Source organism: Plectropomus leopardus, chromosome 19 (genome assembly GCF_008729295.1).
Source record: "Plectropomus leopardus isolate mb chromosome 19, YSFRI_Pleo_2.0, whole genome shotgun sequence".
Lineage (NCBI taxonomy): Eukaryota > Metazoa > Chordata > Actinopteri > Perciformes > Serranidae > Plectropomus > Plectropomus leopardus.
Genome location: NC_056481.1, coordinates 19,503,379 through 19,529,825, shown reverse-complemented (window position 1 = coordinate 19,529,825; position 26,447 = coordinate 19,503,379). Strand labels below are relative to the sequence as shown.

Below are 26,447 nucleotides of genomic sequence, written 5' to 3'. Positions count from 1 at the left end.
CACGAAAGCAATAAAGCAACAGAGAGCTGAACAGTCCTACCAAAACATAAGCCAGACAAAACTAGTTAAGATAAAGTTACAACCAAAAAGGACCAAAAATGCAAAATGCAAAAAAGCACAGTGCCAATACAAATGAATACAAATACAACAGAGCAAAAACAAAAACAAAAAAAAAGCAGTGAAAAGGAAACAAAATAAAGATTCTTGGACCACCACTGGAATGGTGAAACTCACCCATGAGGAAGTCAAAGATGGTCATGTCCATGATGTCCAGCAGTCGTGTTCCGCTGTCGTACGGTGGTGTCTGTTTGACCTCCTCGCAGTAGTCAGGGTCCACCTCCCATCTGAACAGTGGAAAATATTTATCATGAGTTCATGCCTCTGCTTTGCAAACACACATTACCAGAATCCAATCTGTTCCACCGTTTGTTCCAATTTATTTTCCAGATGATATTTTTTTGGGGGGAGTATCAAAACAAGATCGCAATTAAGTGTTTTCTTCCGAGAAATAATCTGCACAGATTGTTTTATTGGATGTTAGTCAGCATTCACTTGATTTACATGATATTACATACACACCACACAGATAAATGCAGATAAACACAGGGTTCCTGCAACTTTGGGAAAGTTAGATTGAAGAGTTTTTAAACGCCACTCAGGATGAAATTTAACACTAGTTTTTAAAAAAACCAAGATTGGAAAAAAAAAAACCCAAACAGACATGGGCTCAAGGACAATTTCACCCAAATGTTTATTGTAACATAAAACATGATTTTGTTGTTGTTTCAGCTTTATCTGTATGTTAATGTGAAAGGCGTTATGTATATTATTTACCAATTATTTTGAGATATTACAGTGCAACGTAAGGGAAAAAAAGGATTCATAAAATCCTGTCTCAAACATTTTTAAGACTTTTGACATTCTGATTTAAGACATTTTATTTCTACTTATATTTAGATTAATTAATTCAATACCGTTACACGTTTTTGTTTTTTTAAAGATCTGAAGAAACTCTTTAAATGGCCTGCGACAGCTGGAACTACAGGAGAAACACAGCTCTGTCTGAGTGCACAATGGATCTCTTACTCTGCCTTCTTGCGTTTGTGATAGGAGCGTCTCCAAGGGTTCCTCCACGTCTTGCGTTTGGCGAGCGCCAGGTCTGGGAGGAAGGCAGCCAGGGATCCTTCAATCTGGTCCGGTTTACCGCACAGGGCGTGCTCAGTGGAGCAGTAGTACGAACACTCTCCATAGAAACACACGTTGTTGGCTGAAATTTGGACAAAAAAACAGATCATTCATAAAAGTGACAAGTAAATTCTGTGATACTACTCAGTGCTAAATATTTAAACCTCTTTCTGCCCTTTTGAGATGCACATCATGTATATTTAAAGGAAAGTTTTCAATACATTAAAATGACATGCAGGAATTCAGCAATGTGCATTCATTGCAGAGACTGTCAGTGATTTGAATCCTGTGAAAGTTTTCCTTGTGTGTAATGTTAAGTAAAAAGTCCTGGGATAATACTGATCCCGTGCTAATGAATGCTGCAGTAATTCTGCTTTGCTTGACATAAGGAAGAAGGAAACTGTTATTTTTGCTTGGCTTTAACTTTAACATGATGAGGAGATATTGTTGAAGGCTGCACAGATGGCATTTAATTATTTTATTTCTTCCGATATCATCAAATCATCTCAACTGATGGCTGTAAAACAGCAACGAGAACAAAAGAGGACCAAACTGAAATCTGTGCAGTTTTTTTTTTTTAACAACTCTGTGGACAGAGTAAAATCAATTTCATGGTTTCTTGGTTAAAGTTTCCCGTTTCTAGATGTGCCTTTTGAGAACCAATAACTCTGCTTTTTTTTCTTTCTTTTCATTTCATACCTGGTGAAATGAAGAAGGTCCTCCAGAGCTTTTTGTCTCGTGTGACATCTCGGATCTCCTTTGTCATGTTGACGAGTCTGCCGGCCACAGGAGGGACACGACGGAAGTCCAGGATCCTCCAGGAAAGAGACAGAGACACACAGAGGTTACATCAAAATATCTTCAGAATACAGCCAAAGTGTTCAAAAGGTGACTGAACTTACTCAAATGTGAACTCACAGACAAACACAGATTTAGATTTTGATTTGGTGTATCTTATTCTTTCGTTAAGGATATCTTCATTGCAAATAAATTTGCACAAATCTGCTTAGAAATCAGAAAGTAAAAACAACACAATTTATAGCACATATAACTATCAGAGTCACACTGTACATCCATGTGTACACTGCAAACAGGAGCAACTAACCACTAATTCAGCATACTTTTAATAGTGCTGACGATAATTCTAAAGTTGTTGCTTTATTTGACATATTTTGAGAACATTAGAGAGTCAATAATCACCTCAAGATCTGCTTCTGAATAACTGATGATTGACCTGCCAACCATTTTTGATTTAGAATTAAAATAAATTGATAATAGTTGGGATTTGTTTGCACTTTAAATGTAACTATAGTTCATTAAAAAAAGAAGCAGAAAATAATAAATATTTCTTGTCTCTCAAGAAAAAGAGGTTTGCAGGGTTAGTTTACCTAGACTATAGGTGGCATTTTTTAAAATTATTATTATTTTTTGTTATCAACTTTTTATTATCAAGTATTAGGGTATGCATATATAATGACAACAACCATATGCCTGACACATAGCATGCAGTAAAAATTTCAAAAATAATGGTGATCATTCTTGGCAAATTCCATATCCAGAAAATGAAATGATCTGACTCCAAACCCTGCTGTAATATTGTTAAACTCATTTAGTATGGCACCTTACTAGAAAATACGAATAACAAAAAAATATTTCAATATCTTAAAGGAACTACTTTTAGTTTGAGCTACTGAACTCTGAAAGGACTAAATATGATTGGACTTTTAACACCTCTGGCATGTTGTCTCTGTCTGTTACAATTGTTGTATACCTCTTTGTATGAATAAAGTTTTGTAAAAACAAAAATGAGTAGGAACAGCAAATTTGGAAAGGTTGAAAACAGACAATTAATACATTACATTTACTGATAAATATTTATTGCCAAAGACTACTACGAAGTTCTTTCTTATCGTTTTTAATATAAACGAACGTTGGTCTTTAACCATTTAGCTCCTCAGATACACCTTAGCTTTGATTCAAATTGATGCAAAACGTCCGATTCTAGTTTGAGTTGTATTTTTTTCCCCTCTGTGTATGCATCTTCATCCAAATGAATAAAAATCAGTGACAACAGCAGATGAACTGAACGGCTGCACAGCCATCAAAGTCAAACGTGTAGCAGAAACAGTGCTTTAGGCTCAGGCCACCAGGTGGTCAGACAGACTCCAAGTATGCTTGAGGATGATTTGGTAAACACAAAACAAGAATTTATTCCAAAACAAGACAATTATTTGACATAACGAGGCTTAGTCAAATATGTTCACTGGCCCCTGTTCTCCTGTCATTTTGCATAAGAGGCCCCCGGACAAAGCAAGTTGAGTATCCCTGCTGTAAAGCGGAGCTACAAGCACACGTCACTGAAAAATGGGACTCAGACTCTCAATCCCTGACTGATGATGCAATTTGCCATCGCTGCCAGGAGGGGGCACTGTGACACAAATCCTGACCACATGGGGGTAAACTTCTGTGTTTTTATGTGACTATCACTCTCCATCAAACCTATTTTAACTTCCCCTCAGCTCTGTGCTTTAATACATGTGCTGATACAGGTCTGGCTGAACCATAGCGTGACAGTCTTTCCTGTGTGCGTGACACATGCCTGTTTTATGCATGTGTGGCTCCTGTCGTCAATACCACCCGGCTACAACATCAGCACGGGCTCTTTAAAAATTCATATGTCTGACAACACCTAATGGCCGCGGCCTGAGGGCAGGGAGACACGGAGAGAGAGATGGAGATTAAAGATGGAGGCAGGGGAGCAGGAGGAGAGAGACAGGGAAACTTGGGAGGACCAGAGAGCTGTAAACCGAGAGTTCGGCGTATAAATTATGCCATCAGGAAGCAGGGTGGTGGGTGGAGTGAGACAGACACACACAGCCATGTCTCTTTGCTCGGACACAGGATGAGACACCGTTCAGCACAGAGCGGCCTGCTGGGTCCGGGCCTGCTGCCATCCCTCAATACTGTTCATCACCAATCCTTGTCCCTCTGATAAATCTCATCCCCACAGCATGATGGCCATTTTAAACTGGTGTTATATTCAGGGTGGGACAGACAGGCCAGCTGAGAATCCTCTCATAAGACCCCTGTGGGTGTCATGAAGCTATATAGTTTTATATTTTAAGGTCATATCTTTCTATCTACTCACTCTCTTTTCCCTCCTAATGCAGCAAAACCAAGTGCACTCCCCATTTAAATCCAATCACATAATTAATGATGCTTACAGTGTGTGTGTGTGTGTGTGTGTGTGTGTGTGTGTGTGTGTGTGTAGCCTATATAAAAAGAGACAGTGGCACAGTGTGTGTGTGTGCAGGCCCCCTGGGAGGCAGTGGAGCCTCAGCCTCTGCAGCAGCAGCAACACATCAGTAGGTTAAAAACTATCCTGCCTCATGACGGTCTAAACTCAGCTCATGTTCTCTGTTAGAACAATCCGACACTTGGTGAATTCTGCTTCAAAATGATGAGAGGAATAATCTAAGGATCAAAGACGTACATGGTTATACACGCTTGGCTGCCACAACCAAGTTATCCCAGTGGTAACTTTTCTGTCACCTCCTGCTTAAAAACCCCAAAAGTCAGGAAGTTAGTGAGCTCTGTATTCATAATGAAAATCAAGATCAAGCGAGCTTTTGTCCTTCTGCTCCAGCAACAGTAGACAGCAGCAGTAGCCTTTGCAGCACCAGAAGCAGGAGCCTCAGCAATAGACTTTGCAGCCACAGCGGCATCAGGACCACCACCATGAGCAGCAGCCTTCCCAGCAGCAGCCTTTGCGGCAGCAGCTTTTCCAACAGCAGCTTTTCCAGCAGCAGTCTTTCCAGCAGCAGTCTCTCAAGCAGCAGCCTTTCCAGCAGCAGTCTTTTCAGCAGCCGTCTTTCCAGCAGTCGTCTTTCCAGCAGCAGCTTTTCCAGCAGCAGCTTTTCCAGCAGCAGTCTTTCCAGCAGCGGCAGCACCACTACGAGCAGCATCAGCACGCAGTGGCAGCCTTTCCAGCTGCAGAGGCAGCATCACCACCTTCCACCATCACCATGAGTAGCAGCATCAGCACACAGCAGCTGCAGCCCTTGCAGCAGCGGTGGCAGTAGCAGTTCTACCACCACAAGTTGCAGCAGCCTTTGCAGCAGAAGACAACAGCTCTGTAACAGCAGGAGTAGCAGACAGCAGCAGCAGCAGCTCTGTAACAGCAGCAGCTATGTAGCTGGAGCAGCAGCTCTAAAACACCAGCAACTCTGGAGCAGCAGCAGCTCTAAAACACCAGCAGCTCTGGAGCAGCAGCAACTCTGTGGCAGCAGCTCTGCAGCTCTGTAGCTCTGTAGCTGAGCTCTAATTTAGAACAGACAAAATAAGGAAAAAAAATAATAAAGTGCTGCTTTTGGCAGAGACTGTCTGGCTTATATTTAGAATGGGCACAGGGCCTTTCATGCCTTTGGTTTCCTCCTCTTCCCCTGAACCCACACATATGCTGGGAGTGTGTGTGTGTGTGTGTGTGTGTGTGTGTGTAGAGGAGGACCAGATGTGTAGCAGACTGGTGAAGAAAGCTGCTGCTAATGCAATTGCTGCTGAACTGTGTCATTGTGCCTGAAGGAAAAGCAGATTCAACACAGCTACCCGCTGTGGCCCCTTTGTGTGTGTTTGTGCACAGATGTGAATGGACGTTTGTGTGTTTGTGTGACCTGGGAATCATCTTGTATCACCCGCGTTCACACTCCAACACAGGCTCATAATAACACACAGCCACAGTGACGTCAGCTCCGCTTTAATAACTCTCTCTCTCTCCGCTCGATCCGAGCGCTTGTGAGCTTTTCTCTTTTCATTAAAGTCTGTGGGGCGAGCAGACGGACGGGACAGCCGTAAAGTGTTCGCCTTGTAAAGGCAGTGAAGTCACAGAGCGTGGTGGTTAGCTAAGCAAAGAGGCTGCAGTCATTGTTCAGTCAGATGCGAGCTGCGGGAGGGCGGCATTCATTCTCTATGACTCATGGCCTCTCGGAGCTCGCAGACTGTGCTGCTCAGGCCCGGCTCACACTGCTCGCTGCGTCTGAAAAAAAGATGAGTTTCTGAGGGGCAGAAGCTGTGAAAAGGAGAAGCAAAATGTACAAAGGAGAAGGCAGGATGAGGAGGCAAGGAGAAATGTGGAGAGAGATGCCTTAAGTCCTGCCAGTGTCCACACATCCAGATCTTGAAGCTTTACTGTAAAACAAAGGCACCCAGTGGCTCTGACTCGGTGTTCTGCAGGTTTCTGCTCCTCCCGGGTGGTTAATAAGCTAACACGAGGAGAAGCAAATTAGCAATCAGGAAGAAACACAAACCTGCAGGACGTTGAGCCTCAACGACGGAGGGAAGCACTTGGGCTTGAAGGAGTTAGAACACATTCAAGAACATTGGATCTTTTCCTTATTTAGTTCGAAGTGTTTATAGCATTGGAGTGGTTTCTGCAGCGAACATCCACTGCTGCCCCGAGGGGTAAAGTAGCCACCAGGTGCTGACAAGAAAGAAGAACGTGTGGAGTAAAAAGAAGATGATATCTCTGCCTCTACTGCATTGATTTTGATCGTTTTTCAAAAAACTGTCCAGCATAAGTCAGACACTGTTTTGTTTTGTGTGTGCAATGCTAAATCAGTGGAGGACTGAAACAGAACCAGCAGCAGATCTGTAGAGTAGGACTGTCCCTTGAAAGTTAAGATACAAATTATCAGTCAAAGACCCTCAACTCAACTGAGATTGCTTCAAATCGAGCAGTCGTTTTTTTCTGTGCAGTGAACTTCTAGAGACACTTTGGTCCCAAGTTTTATCAGAGGAGTGAGTGCTCTTGAATTTCACGGTACTCTGTGGTACAGGCAGATGCGGACATGCAGGCATTGACACAGATCAGGAGTGAGGAGAGTCTTATTGTAGAGGGATTTTTTCCCCTGCCAAATGTGGCTGAAATAGATGCAAAACAACCATCTTTGAAACCCTGACAAGCCCAGCTCACACATTTAAAGAAATTACAGGTGACCAGCTGATGGGGACTTACTTGTCCAGATGAAAGGCAGCGATCTCGGCATTGTGTCTTTCAAAGTCGGAGAAATAGAAGAAGTCTGGTGGGGTCTCCTGCTCCCGGGTCTGCCTGCAGAGGCACAAGGAAACAAAAAGCACAGAGGTCAGGTATATCTGCCACGCAAAGCCGAGGTTTCTACAGTCAGTAATATGCTAAAGACACTGTGTTCACCTGACAGTGCAACATATTAAAGTAAAGCTGCAACTAAGGCCAGAGGTATGCTCGCTTTTTATCCAGGCGTTCGCACTCACAACAGAAATGTACCCACACTTGCCTACATGCTATGTGTGGATTCCACCAGAGGGCACACCAGAGAAAAGAGTGTATTTGCATGAGGTAAAAAACAGACATACAGTCAAGGACATTCATATTTTTAATTCTGAAAGCAGAAAAAGCCACAGCAACGTCATCATAAATGGTTTGTATTAAGCTTGTCATGACAATGGCGTCATGACAATGGCGTCATGCATCTGGCGTAAATTTCTCAGGACTTGCACAAGCAACACTCCAAATGGATGCAGGATACTCAATAATGCAGTTAAAAGCAAGTCTATCTGCAACCAAAAGATTTCTTTGTCTATAGAATGTCAGTGCCATCACCAGATCCCAGAGGACCCAAAATAATGGCTTAAATCATCAGTTTTGTCTGAACAAAATCCAAAGATATTCAATTTACCTTCATGAAAGTTGAAGACAATCTGAGAATTGGCAAGTCTGAGAAGTTGGTTGCTATTTTTGCTTGACAAATTGCTTAAATGATGAATCCATCCTAACAGAGTCCAGACAGAGTCATGGAGGGGAAATGACACAAAGTTGATGGTATTTTAACCCTTTAGAAATGGATATCCTGCAGATGTCCACAGGTATTTGGTAAAATCTGATAAAAAAACAATGCATATATTTTTTGTGTTTTTTAATATTTTTATCAACTACTATGGTTCATTGATCCGATCCTATTAGTATATGTCGTATAGATTTTAGGGATATGAGGTATTAAAGACATTCCAAGAAGTCACATTACAATGAGCAAAAATACCAATATGGGCAACTCAATTTAAAAAAAAAAACTACAAAACTGCAATGGAAACACTTTTTTTTCACTTTTATAGGTCACATGATGCTATGGCTATGCAATTGCTGGTAGGAACTGGGACATGGGGCATAATTCAACAGGTGCTACAAGAGTTGTTTACTGCATCACATAACTCTTCAAAAGTTGAGCGGATCATCTGGAAGTTTTGAATCCAAAATTCCTCTCTGAAACTGTGGATAAGGAGCTTACCTTTCCATTATCGCTCACATAACACACCTATGTCGCCTTCGATTGGAAATAATGACGGCTAGTGCGGCGGCTCCAATCGAAATAAACCTGCTAACATTTTGAACATCCATCGCCATGCGTCTTGGAATGTTATTGCAAGAGGAGAATCTACATAACATCGAGAGAAAAGACGCATAACAGCACTCAATGGAAACGCAGTCATCTCGCAATTTATCAATATTTTGAAAAAATTTATACATTTTTGTGCAAATCTGTAATGAAAACCCACCTACTGGAAGACAGTTTTTGTTAGTTTCAGTTTGTCTAGTATTATATTTGGGTCTCCAGGTTTGCAAGACAACACACTAGTTCAGTATTACAGTATTTGCTGGGTATTCTGCACATTGATGTTAGTGCATCAGGTTCAAATCCATGCCTTCAACACATTTCCAAAGATGTCTGACAGTAGAGAAGCCAGGCGGTGATAAAACACTTTGGCTTTACACCTGTGTATCTAATCCTGCAAACAGCAATAACCGAGACCCAATAAACTTGTGTCCTTGCCTCACAAACAGGTCTCTCGCCCGGCAGTGTTACTGTGGTTGTTTTGTGGGGCAACAAGAAGAAGCAGGGACGATCGAAGGTCAGAGACTTCCTCCTAAAGTGCCCACTCCTGTTCTCCATCTGTACCTATTTCTGTCCAGCTCTGATCCGTCCCCAAAAAACTGCCATCCACACACATTCTGCCTTAAAGCTCTTACTAGAGGGAAAAGAGGCTCTTAAAGGCTTAAATCCCCGAGCTGATGGAGGACAGCCAGGACCGGGCAGGATGGACAGGAGGGCCGGGGTGAAAAGGCAAAGTCAAACGGAGGAGGTGAAAAGACGGGCTGTAGAAAATATGTTAATGTCCTGCAGTCTTTCAGCACATTAGAGTGATTTCTCCTTTTCTGCCTCTTTCTCTGTGTTGTTTTCATTGACAACAGTAAATACTTTCCAGGAAGGCAGCAGAGTGGAATGATTTGGACTGCAGCCTCTGCTCGTTGAGGGAGGATGAGAAGAATGGAAACTATCTTGGCAACTTCTCTTTCTCTGCTTCTCTCTCTGTATTCCCTCCGGATGCCTCTCGCTGTTTATTTCGCTCAGAATCCTCTCTCTCACCTCCTCTGCTCCTCCACACTCCCTCACGCACAAATGTTTTCTCTGCTTTCTTCTTAATACTTTATCTCGCTCTCTCTCTCTCTGTCAGCTGGCTGATTGTAGCTCCACAGCTGCATGGCTGACATATGCACCAGTCATTAACTAACCCAACACACAGCCCAGAAACACACTCATCCACTAAAAATGTCTTCCTCTTTTTATCTTTCTCTCTCTCTCTCTCTCTCTCATCTCCCTCCATCATCCATCTCTGTACAAACATCTGACAGACAGCCACACTTGCACATTTGACCAAACAGAAAATCAGAACCTGGTTTATCAGAAAAGTATTTAGCAGCATTTTCACACTACACGGTTCTCGTCTCTCCTCCTCGTCCATCACTTCCATGCGGCCGTCGCTGGTAAAGGCCGAGCGATGGTATCGCTCTCTCCTCCTGGACAGCCTCGCCTCAGGGACGCAGCTCTCGCTCCACATCAAGGAGAAATGAGACTGACTTTGAAAGCAGAACAAAGTGTCTATTTGCACCAGAGCCTTAGCTTCAGCCTTAGCAACAGGACAATATCATTCAGTGGAGCAAACAAAGTGGCTAAAACTGTTTTATCCATGGAGACAGTTGTGCTAAGTCAGGTGCTGAATTTATTTTAAGCCTGCTATAGTGGCAAGAGATAAATGAAAGCAATCATGATTTGAGCCATAGCTATAGTGGCATTTCTGTGTGTAAAAAAAAGTCTGAAGAAGAAGAAGAAGAAGAGGAGAATGTGGACGGAATCCTGTCTGGGGAGAAGAAGCTAACTTGGGATGCCAATTTTTACAACCAGAGCTTGAAGTAAGTACTATTACTGTTATTTTTTACATTTTTTTTTCAGTTGTACATTTTAATGTATTTGTTTCTTGCTCTGCATACAGGATTTCACTGTCTTGATACTCATCATGCTGAGTATAATTTTTTTTTTTTTTTTGCATAAATTACGTCGAGCCTTGTATGCATGACCTTGCACTGGTTCCAATTATGCTGCAAAATTTTGGTTAAATAGCCAGTTTTTTTTTCAACTTTCCCATGTCATCCAATTTGCTGTGACCACTCGCTGGGAGACAGAAACAAAACAAGAGTGTTGCTGGTTCCACTATTTTGATCTGCATGATGATGAATGCAAGAGGAATTCAAGTTACTGAAGAAAAATATTTTTGAGATGTTTACAATGCAAGATCAGAAAAAAAATCATGAAATCCTACCTCATAGGTCTGAGCATTTCAAGACTTTTGAAAGATTGATTTAAGACATTCAAAACCAATTAGGCTTTATTTTTAGATAAAATAATCCAATGCCTTTTTAGACTTTTTAAGGATCTGCCAGAGTCATAAATGTAAATCATCCCTTGGTTGATTTCCAACGCTGCCTGACAGGATCAGGCATCTTGAAAATAAAGATATTCACATTCACAGGATGAAAACCTGCAGCTCCAGACAGAACCGTCTAAACGTGGAGCTCCAACTCGCCAGTGTTTCATGACCGTGCTGACCGTACGGGAACGTCGTCATGGAGATTTCTTGGGGGATAAGCATGAGCAAACACTGTGCTGCGATGATTCATGATCATTCAGCCTTAAAGAAATCCACGAGCATATTTCACACAGTGCCCCTACATCGCTGCCTCTATAGGCGAGGACGCCACAAAAAGCTGCTTCATTCTGACGCTCCGTGAAGCGTGCATGTGATGTGTCACTGAGTGCTCATACGAGTGAATGCGAGCATGTGTTTGCATCTGAGACACATTTGTGCAGGCTGTGGCCCGGCTGCAACGACGCTCTCCTCTCGCTGAATGCCAACCAGGAAGCAGGAAGGCTGGATAATTACCGTGATCCACATCCAATTCGAATGTCAATAAAGTTATTTAGAGCATGGCATGATGCCCCCTACTACTGACCGAGAAAAAAAAAATAGAGGAGATAAATGGAGAGAATGAGTGGGGACAAACTACAGATGAGGTCTCTCTGAAATAACAAACATGCAGTAGTTATGTAACATTAAAACAGCAGCACCTGTGTGTGTGTGTGTGTGTGTGTGTGTGTGTGTGTGTGTGTGTTCTGATCAAGCAAACCATTAGAGGCGTCTTGTATCGAGGAAGCTGCGCCGCCGACGTGAGGCGAGGGGAAACATCCATAAATGCATGACCACATTATAAAGTCTATAAATGTTTGAGCACACAGTATGCACCGAGCTCGGAGAAAACACAGCAGAGGGCAGAGATGCTCGAGAGCTGCCCGTTCACTTTGGACCGCCTGGTTGAGCTTAAACCTTTAAAATATTTACAAATCCACTGCGGATTTATGCTGAATGATAAGTAGATATGTTGCACCGAGCTGCCGGGAGAAGCGTATATTTCTTCTCCTCCTTAGCAAAGTGCCTAACGCCGTTACATAAGGACAGGAGAAATAGTGTGTTTTTTAAGTGGGGTTTGGTGGCGCCACCGCAGCCGGCTGTCTGCACCGACATCAGCTCCTTTATCATCAGCAGCAGGTGAGACGTACGGAGCCGAGCAGTGTGACCCCGGCCCCGCTGTAAACACATAGTTTACACTGGGAGGCCAGACAGTTTCTTGGCTCGGCTCCGAGGGGCCCCGGCAGCCAGCGGAGGTCTCGCAGCGAACACACAGCAGTGTGAGAATATAAAGGTGAAAGAGAGCGCTGCATCTGGAAAATCTACCTGAGCAAACAGCTGACCTCTTCAACGGAGAGAGACACACAGAGAGGGAAGAGAGGGGAAATGAGGAAGAGGCATTTCCTTCTGCTCTGTTATTGACATCAAATCAGAAAAAAAGGTATTTTGCTTCAAGCTGCAAATAAAAATACACTCAGATTCACTCTAATGTTGGACACTCTGCCTGAAACTCCTACACAGCAGCTCAACACCGCATGTGTTGTCCCTTTGGTATAAAAGCACCGCACCTTGAGCAGGATGGTGAACCTGCAGCAGAGTCTGCAACTTGCCGATTCACTGCTGCAGCAATTCATTGTTACTTTCCCACAAAGCCCGGAGGCATCAAAAGACTGATTTCTTAAAAATAATAATGATAATTGACATTTGAAGCAGCAGAGGTCCTTTGTGTTTTTTTTTTTTTCAATTAACCTCCAAAAAGTCCAGACCCTACATTTTCCATAATGCAAACTTATAGCTTTTATTAGATGCCTGATGCCTGGAAAGTACCAACATCTTTTAATCATTTGAAACCTGGATAGACGTCACTTTTCTTGTGTAAAAACAAAACAAAAAAAAAGAAAAAAGCGCAATGATCAAGTTGCCATAAATGTCCAGCAAATTGCAAGAAATTAGTAGATTTTGGAAATTATTTTTAATGTTTGGAAAACATTTCCAGAGCACTACATTTATCATAATTATATATTTTAAATGATTTTAGATAATAATAATAATAATAATAATAATAAATAATAATAATTAATAATAATAATAATAATAATAATAACATTTTTTTTAGCCTTTTTTACTGCAGTCATTTCCCTGTTCCCTGTTGGTTTTTTTTAGTTTCATTTGTTCTTTATTTCTTTGTTTGTTTTGGGGGTTTTTTAGGCAATTTTCTTCCATTATATACTAATTTTTCAGTAATTTCAGGTAATTTCTTCTTGCTTTTTCCCTTCTTCCCATGCTTTTTTTTTTTTAAAGAAATTGCTGTAGAAAGCCTATTTGCCCAGGTTTCAAAGGGTCTATGCCCGGTTTGTTTGGGAGGCTGGATGAAGGGCGAGAGAGGATAACCTCATCAATTTGTTTGAGGAGCAGCAATGTTCTGTATCGCACCTTAAAATTAAAGTTTTTGACGATCATGTGTTGAAATGTTAGAACTGCTGCTACCACCGTTATGAAGAGGAGAAGGTTACAGTAATTACAAGATGTGACGTGTAGCGATTTGTCCGCCCTGATTGCTGTTACATTTACTCAACAAAATTGTAAACATGTACAAAATGTTCCTTTAATCAAGGTCTGTCGGGTGCTCACATCCCAGATTCATGTCTCCCTGTTTCCAGCGTTACGTCCCAGCGGCTACAAGTTCTCCAGAGTTGTGACAGCTCAGCATTATGCACAAAGCTTTTCACTGTAAATTCCTTACTCTCTCTCTCTCTCTCTCTCTCTCACACACACACACACACACACACACACACACACACACACACACACACACACACACACACACACAGGATCTACAGTCAGGCTTTATTTTCATCTTTCTTCACGGTCCAACCTGCTCACTCGCTCACGCTCCAGTCTTCTGCTTCATCCGAGCTGAATTACAGAAACCAAACATCCGAATGTTGTTTCCTTTGACTTTAAAATAAGAGGGAACATCTTACAAAACCCAAAGTGTGAGTCTGTCACACAGAGAGAGTTTTTTTTAATCCCGTTTCAAAGTCAAACTGTCGATCGATCACCACGAGCCCGTAGCGATGGTCAGAGGAGCAAAAAGATTCGCTGTAAAATAGAAAAGGACAAGGGCATCTCTAGCCCCAGCGGGTTCCCACCAAAGGGCTGACTCCACACACTGTCACACATCATCCGTCAACGCCACGGGCATGCCGCACACATACACACACACTCACACACATCTGGATCATACTGTACACACACACACACACAGAAGAAAAAAGAGTTTTAAATCCCAAGAGGGGGACGCTGAGCTGCAGGTAAGCTTTAAATGCATGAGAGGATGAGACAGTGAATCCATGGACGGGTCAACAGGAAGAGGAAAAAACACCGCAGGGAGACGGGAGATGAGAGGAGGCGGGGCTTTGTTTTATCTGAAGCATAACACACGTGGAGGCTGACCTTTGGAGCAATGGCATTTGATAAACTGAGAAAAAAGCTGTTCAGCAGCACGAGACACATGAGACAGTCATGAGGCAGACAGGCACACCTGTCCGATCCATGCATATCTGCCTGTCCACATCCTAAGATACCTGTCAGCATTTACCCGTGTTGCCGTGGTAACACACAGCTGTAATCTCATGTCTGAGACAAATAGGAAACTGTGATATGCTGTTTTGTGTGAGTGGTCTGTACATTGAGACACTGAGACAACATTTTGACTGTGAGAGGACACACAGAGAAAGACAGAAGGAAAAGATGAAAGGATGGAAGAGGAGGGAATGGGAGAAGCAAGAAAAAAGAAAAAGAGGGAAGAAGGGAAAATTAGAAAGAAAAAAGAATGGAGAGACAGATAAATGAAGTGAAAGAAATGACAACAGGAAATGGAAAGAAGAAAGAAAGACAGAAAAAGGAGGGAAAGAAAGAAGGAAATGAAAGAAATGAAACAAGAAAAAGAGGGAAAGAACTAAGGAGGGAAAGTCAGAAATAAAAAAGAAAGGACAGAAAGTACAGATGAAGTGAAAGGAAAAGCAAAAAGAAAAAAATGAAACAAGGAAAGAAAGATTAAAAGAGGTACAGCGAGAAAAAGGTCAAATAAAAGGAGGGAGAAAAAGAAATAAAAAAGGAATGGACATATAAAATGAAATGAAAGAAATAAAGAAAGACAAAACAAGGGGGGAAAGAGGAAGAATGGGACTGATCAAAGAGACAGAAGGAAGATGCAAAGAAAGAGGAAGGAAGGAAAGAAATGAGTGCAGAAGGAGGGAGGGAGAGAGGAAGGAAGAAGGGAAGAAGGTAAATAATAAGTAAAGGATGGATGAAACACAATGAGAGATAAAGGAAGGGAAAGGGAAGTAAAGAGGAAATAAAGAAAGGAATGAGAAAATGACCGATTAAAGAAGGGAGGATGCAAAGACAAGGAAGGAAGGAAAGAAGGAAGGTAGGAAGGACTGATATAGGACAAAAGGTGAAGTAAACTTCAGATCATATCAACAAGTTAGAGATGAAGCCAGCTGTGTTCTCAGCTGCTGAAGGCTCCTCTCTGCATCATCACATCACAAACATTCAAAAGCCTCAGATTCATTCATCTTTTTTTTTGCTCATTTGATCATTTCAAAGCAATTCTTCATTTAAAGGCCTACAGTGAAAATATCGCCTCTAACAATGAACACAGCAGAGTCTCAGCGAGACACGATGGCTGCTTCCACTCTGATTTTTCGAAACGCTCAACACCTGAAACATACAGACACCAGCTGATTTCCCTCAGACCTCAGAGTGAGCAGCCATATTTTTAACCTGCACACCACAAACTCCTGAGGGCTCTCCGAACAACCTTCACACACCGTTCCGTGTGTGTGTGTGTCGCAGAAGTGTGACGGCTGTCAGAGCTCCCCAGGCTCTGCAGTGCTCTTCATCCTCCTCCTCCTTTTCTCCCCTTCAGATCCCGGCCTTACACACAGAGAGAGACAGCTGTTTCCTTCCAGCAAAGCTCACTTTCTCTCTCTGACACACACACGCACGCACGCACGCACGCACGCACGCGCGCGCGCGCACACACACACACACACACACACACACGCGCGCGAATAGGTAGAAGTGTGTGCACACACACATTTGGTGAGATAAATCAAGATAGACACTCGAGAGAGACACAAATAGGCAGATATAGGCTACAAACACACACACACACACACACACACACACACACAAACATAGAGGCAAGTGATGAAAGTGCAGAGAGAGCGCGTATACGCGTACGTACACACATACACACACACACACACACACACACACACACACACACACACACACACACACACACACACACAAATTGTAAAAACCACCGTTACAGCCTGCATTTCTCCACAGGAAACAGCACTGTATTCATGTTAATTGCACTTCCTTCACAGACATCTCCATGAGTCACATCCATCACAATGTGTGTGATGAATATAATGTCAATAGAATGATTTATGCAATGATGATTTTAAAATAAACTACATCCTTCTTGGAGTTCAGCCTGCCAGTCCTCGGGGGGCAGCTCCATGCAAATGAAGCCAACGCCTTCTCAACACAACAATCTGGAGGCTCTTCACAGAGAGTTTCGTGAAGAACGAAAACATCAATATTAGCAGGTTAGTGTGTGGAGACACTCGAGGAGGAGGAGGAGGAGGATTGTTATGGAGAGGCTTTTCAGATGAAAGCGAGAGGAGGGACAGAAAGGTGAATTGTGCTGTTCTTGTACACGTTCTTATCCCAACTTGTCAAATACATTACTGACAAAGCAGTGGGATTTGAGGAGTTGGTAGTTAAAATAAATGTTTGACAAATCCTCAAAATAATTAATCCACCTATAGAAATGTGTGGTAATGCACCTTAAATGCCAATTTCCACCTGCCGTTTGCCAGAAGACGGGGACGAAAAGAGGTATAAGTAAGAGAAGAAGCCACAAATGCTTACAGTTACATTTTAATCTTACAACATCCAACACGCTCAACCACAGCTAACAGTGCAGTGTTACCACACAACTGAATTCACCCATAACAAGAGCTACTGCAGCTGGTAGTCTACTTATAATGGTAAACTTTCAGACATCTTCTCAACCGTAAACATGATTTCTGCCAAGGTCAACATCTGATAGATTTTCATTGGAAATAAATGATGTTACTTCAGGACGCCATCAACGTTTATCTTTTGCTATTGTTTTGATTGAGAAAGAAAGTGGGTGTAAGACTAAAGTGAGTTTTTTTCTCAGCACAAAACCCTTTGAGACCTGTATTGACATCACTTTTCTTATGCTGTGTTGTAATTATCATTATATATATTATATTATACTATAATGACATAAATTTTACATAATTATTTTTTCATTTTTTCAGGTAATTTGTATTTTTGTTGCTAATTTTTAGGTAATTTTCCTGCCTTTTTTTTCTTTGCTAATTTTGAGGTTTTGTCTTCTTAAGTTGCTCATTGCCTTTTTCCCATCTTTTCACAGTTTGCTTAGGTCTTAAAGGGTTAAACCGTCCACACAAAAACGTTGATATGCCGCTGACCAGAATTATGATTTCTTTCACTATTTATTGTTTTATTCATAGACTTTATTTTGATTCTATTCTGAATCTATCTCAGATTTGTGACATAACATGCTGACAATTGATCATCTGGTTTTGTCAGCTATTAACTTGAAAGAAACGAAGACTTTTTCAGTGCGCTAATTATCAATGTAGATTGATTTGAACATTTTAATCCTGATAACATTTTTTGTCATGTGGCCCAGCCCTTCACAGAGTCATATCCCAGGAGCTCCGGTGCTTCCTCCGTTTCCCCTGCTGCTGTCTGAGCTGTTGTCATGTCGTCCTGTAAATATCTGAGGCAGATAAACAGGCCATAAAGATGAAGCCATCATCTGAACATAATCTGAGACAGATATATACCGCTGCCTCTCCTCCTCCCGACAGCACAAGTCTTAACACCGCTCCACCTCTCAACTCTGCACCTCCATCTTTCTCACAATCTCTGTAAGTCTTTCTGTATTAGAAAAACACATCAACCTCGCTACCTCTCACTGTCAGCTTCTCCCGCCGTCTGGAACTGAAACACACAGGAGCATCCCAGGAGTGATGAAACCAGCGAGGTAATCCTGGGCGTCCTCCCTCAAGTGATGAAATATTCCTAAGAAATGTCCAATTTTTAAAATTTTTTTTTTAACTTTTCATTTCAAATGCATCAAATTAAGCAGGAAACTAGGAATTTAATTAAATTGTCTTGGATTAAAAATAGAGCTTGGGAACACAGTTACAGTAAGCATCTCAAAACACTTGATGCCATTTATTCCACCATTGGGGATAGAAGAGAGGGACAGGGTGAGATGCATATGGATGGACAGACAGATGGACTATGGATGAATGGATGGACAGATGACGGACAGATGGACAGACGGATGCTTAAGAGACAAGAAATCCCATTTCCCATGCACCTGACCACAAAATGACTCAAGACTCAATAAAACGTGCCGCGCATTTGAGCCGAGTCTCTACACCGAAACATAAACATGCATCATTGGATTAAAAACCAAAGCCTACTGTATCACAGGGACACCGAACTGTTTCCTAATCTGCAATTCTGAAGCAGAGGTGGATTACATATGTGCGCGTCTCAGTGAGAGGGAAAGAGGAGATGATGAATTTTTCCCCGTATGGAATAAAGATGATCCTTAATCTGCGTTGTTCATTCAAGTTTCAAAACCAACGCCATCAATGAAGCGGCGCCACCCTCAGAGCTGCACAGCGGCCAAATAATCACATTACGCTGCACAGTTATATGGACTGTGAATGTAAAGTGAGCTGATTTGCGGCTTTGAAATATGTATTGTGGATCATGGGTACAACCTTCAGTACTTAGATTACAGAGGGTTTCTTACAATTTCAATGAAACACATTGTGACATTCATTGTGATTTGATTTTTGTAGGTCAAAGGGTCCTACAGGCTAACCACTAACTCAAGGGATTATAACACCCAATTCCTTTTGACTGAAACTGCTACTTATACTTATTTTAATTCAGAAATATGAAAAAAGCATTTTTTCAGTATACTGATTGATTGTAATATGGTGTTAGCTTCATGGTGTTGGCTACTTAGGCCTAAAATTATGCCCGAAATCATAATCAAGATGATTTTGATCAATATTGAGATCCTGGTTATTTCTCACAGTTATTTCTTGTTTCTAGGGACAAAGCGTCTTTATTGCACTTTCACATTTAACCCTTTGAGCAACATAACTTTTGCTGCTTTTAAGATGCCTTTGACAAGTATTTAAATCTTTATACTCTGAGCAAATAATTGTGATTTCTTTTTTAAAAAACACGGTAAAAAAGGGAATAAGCAACTTGGTAAGAAGGGATTAACGGCCTTCATGTGCTCAATCTTCTGCATACTGCAGAGTTTTCATCAGGTGGTTGAAAAGTTAGTTGTACTGCTTTGCAACAAACACACAATGCACCCTTTTACAATGAATTTGCTCTCTCTTAAATACGTAATACTTCCAAACAACAGATGATGACGCTGGATGACATAGATGTGTGGCCTGCAGTCACAATAGTCAGGAACGTTTTTCTCAGCTGGCAGCTGCAGGTTGGACATGTAGCAGACCGCTCGTCACAGGATGAGGCTGCTGTTAGTTAAGTGAGTGCTTGATATGAAATTAGTTTTCTATGAGCAAAGACTTACTTTAAATTACTTAAATTAATTACTTTAAATGTCTATATCACAGATGCACATTTAATTGTGATTGTGATTAATATTTGATTAATAGTACATCTCTAGCAAATGAGACTGTCATGGAACCAAAATAAAGTTAGCTTAATGTGATTCATTGCTTTTTCTGTAATTTGTGCCAATAACCACCAACCACATGGTCCTAAATGAAATGAAATCACAGTTAAGGCTGCATTAAGAAAAAATACAGATGATTAATGCTGCAATTAAAAAAAAAAGAACAATGAGTGAGACTTTAAACTTAATTGCGAATGACTGCAAACTTACTCTTTAATTCAATTTTGAATCATTTTAAATAATCTTTAAATCTTTGCACCTCTTGTCTGCACTTTTGCTATTTCTAATGATCTTTATTTAACTTGTTCAATCATTTAGTAATTAATTACTAATTATTTTATATCTTTTACTCTTTTATTGTAAATCTATGTCCTTTATAATGTCTTATATTTATTGCTCTTTAAAGCACGTTGACTTGCCCTGTTGTATGAAATGCGCTCTACAAATAAAGCAGCATTTCCTTTAGTCAAACAGGCTTTTCTCTGAGGCAGAAACAATTTGATTTGAGTTCAACCTCGATGGTGGTAAAAGAGCAGCCCAGTGTGTTTATGAAGCCGCTTGATGAATGCTCGCCATTTTTTGATCAGGCTTATTTATCTGCCACTGAAGCTTTGCTAGCTAGAAATCTGCGGCTTTGGCTTTGGCTCATTTAGCTTTAACTCGAGCACCAAGATTACATCTGCTGCCCTCGGCCTCTCTGAGGATCCTTAGATTAACTTAAAGTCCGACCAACCTGCCACCATGATGTTCACACTTTCTGGTGGGAAATAACAACAGCAGCAACCTGGCATCACGGTTTACGACAGACAGTAAACGCATCATCACATTCAATTATCCACATCTATAATTGCTGCACATTTGACTCCATTGGAAGAGCTTCAAGTGGCAGTTTGTAAAAATAGGCTCCATTCAGAGTGAGAATCTGGGCTGGGGGATGATTAGGGGACGGGACGGGCAAAGACTGATTGCTGTGGCCTTTCCAGGGCTATTCTGGCTCTGCTGAGTGTGTGCCTTCCACTCCACATTGATCCATCGACCCACAGTCCAGTAAAACCTCGCTCCGACCAAAAGGTGAATCTCATTTCTAAACGCACACACAAACACACACACACAGACTAACAAGCATGTTGATTTTTAATGACAAGATTGATGCAGCCTCTTCTTCGCTGCGCCAACAATAGCCACACAATCTTGCTCCCCAGTGTGTCTGTGTGTGGTCGTGCGCCATTGAGCAGGCTCTGTAGGCTTTGTGACGACGCTGCAATCACCGCGGCGTAATTGGAATTGAGCAGCTCATCCATGTAGCTGCATGGCTCGGTAGGTGGGGTTAGGAAAGCAATTGTCTGCTGTAAATGAGATGCAGGTTGGTGCCTCGGGGGTTAAAGGTCGGATGCAGAAGATGGCAAAACATTCATGGAAAAAAAAAAAGACCAGAATGAAATGCTCAGGGTTCAGGCAGATCCTTAAAAAAGTCCTTAAAGGCATTCAATTCATTAGTCCAAAAATAAGGCCTGAATTAGTTTTAAAATGTCTGTTAATCTGTCTTTGAAAAGTACTTATGTCTTGGGATATAGGATTTTATTCATTATTTTTTGTTTTGAGGTTGCATTTAGTGCTGAAACTGAAAAATATTGATGCAAATTAACTTAATCTGAGTTTCTTTTCACTGTATTTTTCACAAATTATTATTATTGTGGCATAGCACCCTTACGCTGCGGACGGGTGATGTAAAGAGGACACCTCAAACATAATTGCTAAAAATAGGACGAGATTTGACAATGTGGAAAGAAAAATGACAAAGGGTGAAGGGCAAATAGAAGCATCTGCGAGCTCGCTAACCTCTGCTGAGCTTTCCTCTCCAGCGTGCAGCAACAAAAGCATCCAGCCCTGGCCTCTGTGTGACTAGATAAAGACCCTGCTCCTTTACAGCTCCGCCAGGGTCGCTCTTTCTCTCGCTTTATGTCTGCATTTCACCTGCTCTCTTTCCATTCCCATGCAGGGTAGTCGACAGTGCAAAGGACGAGCTGCTTCTACAGCTCTGCGTTCGCAGTGCACGTGTGTCTGACAGTCCCGTTTTTTCATTGTGTCCGCCTAACCTGTTATAAAAATGCAAATAAATATACAAAAATCTTCACCAGATCATAATCCTCACTTTGCTTGTTGTGCAAAAATGTCAAAGTGCACTAAGTTCAGTTTGACTATCTAATTGTATTTTGCAGCTTCTCACACCAGAAAACCTGGCTGCCTCCAACTGCATATCTGAGAGACTTTTGCCAAAACTTAAAAACATCACAATTAATTGTATCGCGGCACTATTGTCATTAAAAAGCCAGTACTTTCAAGCTGAAAGTCAATAAAAATGACATGTTCAAGTTTTAACTGTGTCCTTATTGTGACACAGGGATATAGCCATGGCAACAACACGGAAGTTTCCACTCACCTCTCTGTCAGCGCTGCTAAATTTGAGCTAAATTTAGGCTCTTAAATCTGTTCCTAATCCGGCATTGTTTTAATACTGGTTAACCCTTTAAACCTGCATAAATTCTTTTGATTTCTTTCAAAAACATGGAGAAAAAGGCAATGACCACTTTACCAAGAAATGTCCCACAGACTGCAAGATATTAGTAAAAGATGTAAAGAGAATTAGTTTGTAAAAAGGGAAGGGTATGTTATTAGAAAAGCCTTTAGTCTTTTGTTTGTTTGTTTGTGTTTTTACTTTTCTGTTTTTGCTTATTTTCTTGCATGTAATCAGTTGGGGTTTTTTTTTGTTTCTTTTTTACTAATTTCTTACTTTTTGGCCATGTCGTTATAAGTTGCTTGCAGTTTCAAAGCGGTAAAACATGTAGGTAACTGTGTTTCCAAAAGCGCTTTATAAGTAAAGTCTGTTATTATTATTATTGTTGTTGTTATTGTTGTTATCAATTAAGTTATTTTTTGATGCAAAGCTCTGGGGCTTGTGAACGCACATTTTATAGGATCACTTTATTCAGTGCCCATTTAAACACCTCAGTTTGAATCAGAATTCATTTTGAAATATTTTAATAAGATTGAAGAAATACTGTCCATGTAACTACAAACAGCGACTGAGACTTTAAAGGCAACTACATTATTTGTCCGGTTATGACAGAACCAGCTCATTCTCATCTGTCTGAAACTCATCAAATATCACCAATTTGTTGGTGATTCTGGCATCAGGTACCAACACAGAGAGACATTTTTCCGGTCGGCAGCAGTCTGTGAAAAGCGTAAGCTGAAACACCGTCCAGGAGTGTCCAAAACAGACGCAAAAGGATACCTTTTTATTTAGCCATTCAAGTCCACCGACTAAAACAGCAGTGTTTGAAGAGTCGGGATAAGAACATGTGAAGGGTAACGCGTTCAGGTGATGCTGATGAAAAAAATTCACATTTTGACAGACCTGGTGAGGATATGGGTTTCACATTTTAGAGGTCATTCTGTTCTTGCCAACTGCCACAGCATGGGGGAATTCTGGCAGAGCATTTGAGAAATAACACGTCTTTTTTCAAATTTGTGGGGGGTCTAAATGTTTCATTTTCACATAACAGCCACCACTCACACTGTTCTCTGAACCTGAGAAGCTACTTCGGTTTGAATATCATCAATGGAAAGCTGAAAAACAGATACTAAAATATGGAGACGATTCATTAACTGAGAGAAAATTAATCAGTCATTTTGATGGTTCCCGCTTCTTAAGTGTGACAATTTCTTTGTATTATAATAAACTAAAAATTTTGTGGGTTTTCAGTGTTGTTTATCTGATGACATCACCTTGGCTTATAAAAAATTGTGAGGGATGTTTCTAACTACTTTTGAATGTTTAAAATGAATAGGTTTATTGGGAAAATAAGTGTAATAAATTAATTTAATTTCATTTTAATGAACTTTTTTCCGTACAGGACATAGATCCTCCATACCAGACTCACCAACTACAACAAACAAACCATACCAGAAAAGAATATCACAATATATTTACAAAAAGCACAAAAGTAGTCTTAGATCAGCTTCAATATTATACGAAAGATCCTTTGTCAACCAGATCCAATCTATTTTTAAAAGAGTTAACTTGAGGAGGGTTTTTATCTCTTTTCAGACCAAAAACACTAAAATATTTTAAATATTTAAAAGAGACTTTTCACATGAAATATGATGTAAAATTACTTAAATCACAAAGTAGCAGAAACTCTCCAACACAAACAGAGCCGAGACCAGGAGAAATTCTCCGGCACAAACACAGCAGTATCTGAGATGAAACCTTTTTCCTCCTCTCCCTGAACAACAATTAGTGCTAATTATGAGCCGCTCTGCCTCCTCAGCTGCCGCCCTCAGCACTCCGAGCACGTAGCGAACATCCATCCGCGCACTTCTCGGGCCATTCTCCTCTTCTTCTATCTCCCTCTGCCTCTGCACACGCAGCCCTCATCTGCCCGCAACCAAAACAGCGCAGGAGGATGCTGCCATGTCGCTGGGCCTGATGGGACAGCATGAGCTCTGGCGCTTTTCATTATTCATGCCCACCCTCCTCCTTCTCTTCACAGCTTTTCTACTTTCTTCCCTCAATCCCCTCATCCGCCCTTTTGCTCTCACAGCGTGCGATGGATTTATTAGGAGGTATTTCAGAGGAGGCCTGTGCTTACACCCTAACGGACACCACGCAGGAAGGAGACGAGAGGAGAAGGAACCACAACAACACTCATGAAAGATTGAGGAGCAGAATGTGCTCTTTAAGATACATTTTTTATTATCTGTGCAGCGACGAGGCATGTAATTATGTTTTAATGAAGCTGTGTTCTGTATGATGTGTTGTCATGACTCTGAACCTGTTCCTCCTTCTCCCCTCCACATTCAACCCACCAAACTAATAATTAAGGCTGTCAAGCAAATGTTTTCAATCGCAGTTAATCACATCTATAATTGCACGTTTAAAATTCCATTATTTTGCATTTCCAAACAGTTTTGAAGTCCATATTAATGAGTTGAAGCAATTCTTAGCAGTGCCTTGATTGGGAATCAAATGAAAGCAAAGAAATTGACTTCATGATCTTGATTTTAGATTTATTTATTTCAAATCAGTGCAGCACTGATACTGTCAGTACATTTACATGATGGTAGAAAAAGTGGAATTATTCTGCTAGATAAGTTATTGTGTTAGTCTGACTAAAACTGACTTTTTAAATACATGTAAACATGTTAGTCTGACTGAAATCTCACTAAATCAAATTTCTCAAAGTTAGATTAACACACCTAGATACTGCAGCTGGGGGTCGATTTACTCTTTTCCTTTTCCTAGTATACAAGCACCAGGGGAGTAATGATTTAATGATGGAAGTGTGTCTGACTCCGCCATGGTAGGTGGCAATATGCCCCTTTCAGCTAGTTAGTATTGAACCTTCTTCTGGTTGACCTATAATGTCACAACCAAACAAGTTAGCAGTTTTTTGTTTGTTTTATTTCCATCTTCTTCTTTTTTGTTTTTCCTGGCTTTGTTCTCTGAATTTATGATTTTCAGGGACTATAGAACATGCACAGAACGCCTCGGCCAGTTCAGGTCCAGTTGAGGCATATATATGAAAGAGTAAATCGACACCCAACCGCATTATCGAGGTGCGTTAGTCTGACTTTGAGAAAATCGACTTCAGTCAGAGTAACATGTTTACAGGTATTTTAAAAGTCCAGTTTTAGTCTGACACAATAATTCTAGTTTTTCTAACATCATGTACATGTACTGACTGTCACAGCACGAAGCCAGAAGCTGCTGTGACAGCTTGACTAAGGGTGCATCGAAGGGACAAAACAGCAGCACATGATTAAATAATAATAATAATAATAATAATAATGCTTTATATTTGTACCTCAATTGCATTGCAATTGACGTGTTGAGACTGACAGCCCTACTTCTGCATTTTTCTGATGTGCAACAACCACTGTGGCCCCGTGGGAGCAGATGCTTAACGCGTGGCGTTCATCATTACATTGCATCATAGGAGGGATGAGCCCCTGACTGTGTACACACACACACACACACACACACACACACACACACACACACACACACACACACACACACACACACATTTTAATGAATGTTGGTGAGCTCACGTTTCTAAAACTAGGGAGGAACACTAATGGTGACCGTGTCAGAATATCTCCACACCAAAGACTGTTCATTTTAGATTATAGCTCTCTGTTTGACACATGCACACACTGCAGATGTACACGGCTAATCTTCCTGTCAGAGAGCATGCATGTTTGTGTGCACATGCGTGCACATCCTCCCTGCAGCAGCAGAGACGAGTCAGAGTGTCACAGAGCGTGTGGATGTATTGCATTGGTTCATACTGTCTCTAGGTTTATGTGCAGTGCATTTCCGTGACACACGATGTTCTATCGTGCTGTTTGTGGCGTCAGAAGCACCCGGCACAGTCACAGGCCTCTCCTAAGCTCATCAAGCGTCTCTGTGAGCTGATCGGCTGCAGCTTACTGTACCAGCAGCAGCGTCTGCTCCAGGCTACGCTGCTGAGAACAAAGCCCGGCTCTCTGAAACATCACACAGGCCAGCACCATCCAAACCCCACAAGAACCTCTCCAC

General features: G+C 41.3%; 1 protein-coding gene across 1 annotated transcript in view; it reads right to left on the bottom strand.

Annotated features, from left to right (window-relative positions):
* fam20cb (FAM20C golgi associated secretory pathway kinase b) overlaps nt 1–26,447 on the bottom strand; it is a 71,025-nt gene that overhangs the window by 7,278 nt on the left and 37,300 nt on the right. Inside the window, exons 4-7 of the mRNA XM_042507918.1 lie at nt 7,196–7,288; nt 1,885–2,000; nt 1,087–1,267; nt 235–344 (exon numbers count right to left, since the gene is read on the bottom strand). Coding sequence (XP_042363852.1) covers nt 235–344; nt 1,087–1,267; nt 1,885–2,000; nt 7,196–7,288 — 500 coding nt within the window. The remainder of the gene's footprint in view (nt 1–234; nt 345–1,086; nt 1,268–1,884; nt 2,001–7,195; nt 7,289–26,447) is intronic.